The following is an 848-nucleotide window of genomic DNA, read 5'->3' on the forward strand; positions in this document are numbered from 1 at the left end:
ATTCGTTCTGGAAGACAGAAGTCACACTGGGGTTAAGGGAGCAGCCTGGTACTTGACCTCTCGCAGGGGCCCAGACAGTGCAGAGATGTTGCAGAGAACCGTGCTGTCCGGAGCAGGGCACAGCCCCTCCCGAGCCAGCCCCGAACCAGGGTATCGGCGGATTCTCGGGGATTTCTTACCCCAGGCAGCCAGCGGCTGGCCCGCCTCTGGGCAAAGCAGCCATTAAAAGCACTACCAGGTTCACTCTGAGCTAAGGCACACGTGGGCTTCACCTCAACAGTCTGTGCGCACCACGGCTGCCTGCGCTTAAACCCCTATTTACCCCAAACCACCTCAGTTAAGAAACTGCCAAAGTTTTCAGTGGCCTTTGCCTTAATGGCTGCAAACAGCCGGCGGTGACCACCAAGGAAAGGCAGCAGGACCAGTCCTGCCTGTACGCTCTGCCCGTCGGCGAGTGCCACAAGCCAGGCTGCTCTTCCTCTGAGGTGGAGGAGGACGTCAGCTCCTTCAGCACCCACATGCACCCAGGCCCGGAGCTGAGGGTGTGCCAGGAACACGCCGGCCGTGCCACCGCAGAAGCGAGGGGTGGAGAAGGTACCTTTCTGGTCTGGTGTAGGAAACGATGGAGTCCAAAGGAGGTAAGGGGTCGAACCCCATCACAGGCTGCGAGGTCACCTCCTGCAGGGGGCGGGGGGGGGAGAAGAAAGAAGGGGTGAAGGCTGCGTCGCCAGCAGCAGTAAACACCAAAGCATGAAGACGGTTGGACCAGCTGGACAGCCCTTCGTCTCGGGGAGCGCAGCAGAGCCGGGCACCGGCTGCAGACCGGCCCGCCCCCCCCGGTCCCCCAA

The 848-nt window shown here is 61.8% G+C and overlaps 1 protein-coding gene across 1 annotated transcript in view; it reads right to left on the reverse strand.

Moving 5' to 3' along the window:
• Positions 1-598: 598 nt before the first annotated feature.
• The window catches only part of TCF25 (transcription factor 25 (basic helix-loop-helix)), a gene marked incomplete at both ends in the record, with an annotated part of 16850 nt that continues 16600 nt past the window's right edge, over positions 599-848 (reverse strand). Inside the window, one exon of the mRNA XM_009704023.1 lies at positions 599-678. Coding sequence (XP_009702325.1) covers positions 599-678 — 80 coding nt within the window. The remainder of the gene's footprint in view (positions 679-848) is intronic.

The sequence above is a fragment of the Cariama cristata genome, unplaced genomic scaffold (assembly GCF_000690535.1).
Source record: "Cariama cristata isolate BGI_N322 unplaced genomic scaffold, ASM69053v1 scaffold23087, whole genome shotgun sequence".
Taxonomy (NCBI): Eukaryota; Metazoa; Chordata; class Aves; order Cariamiformes; family Cariamidae; genus Cariama; species Cariama cristata.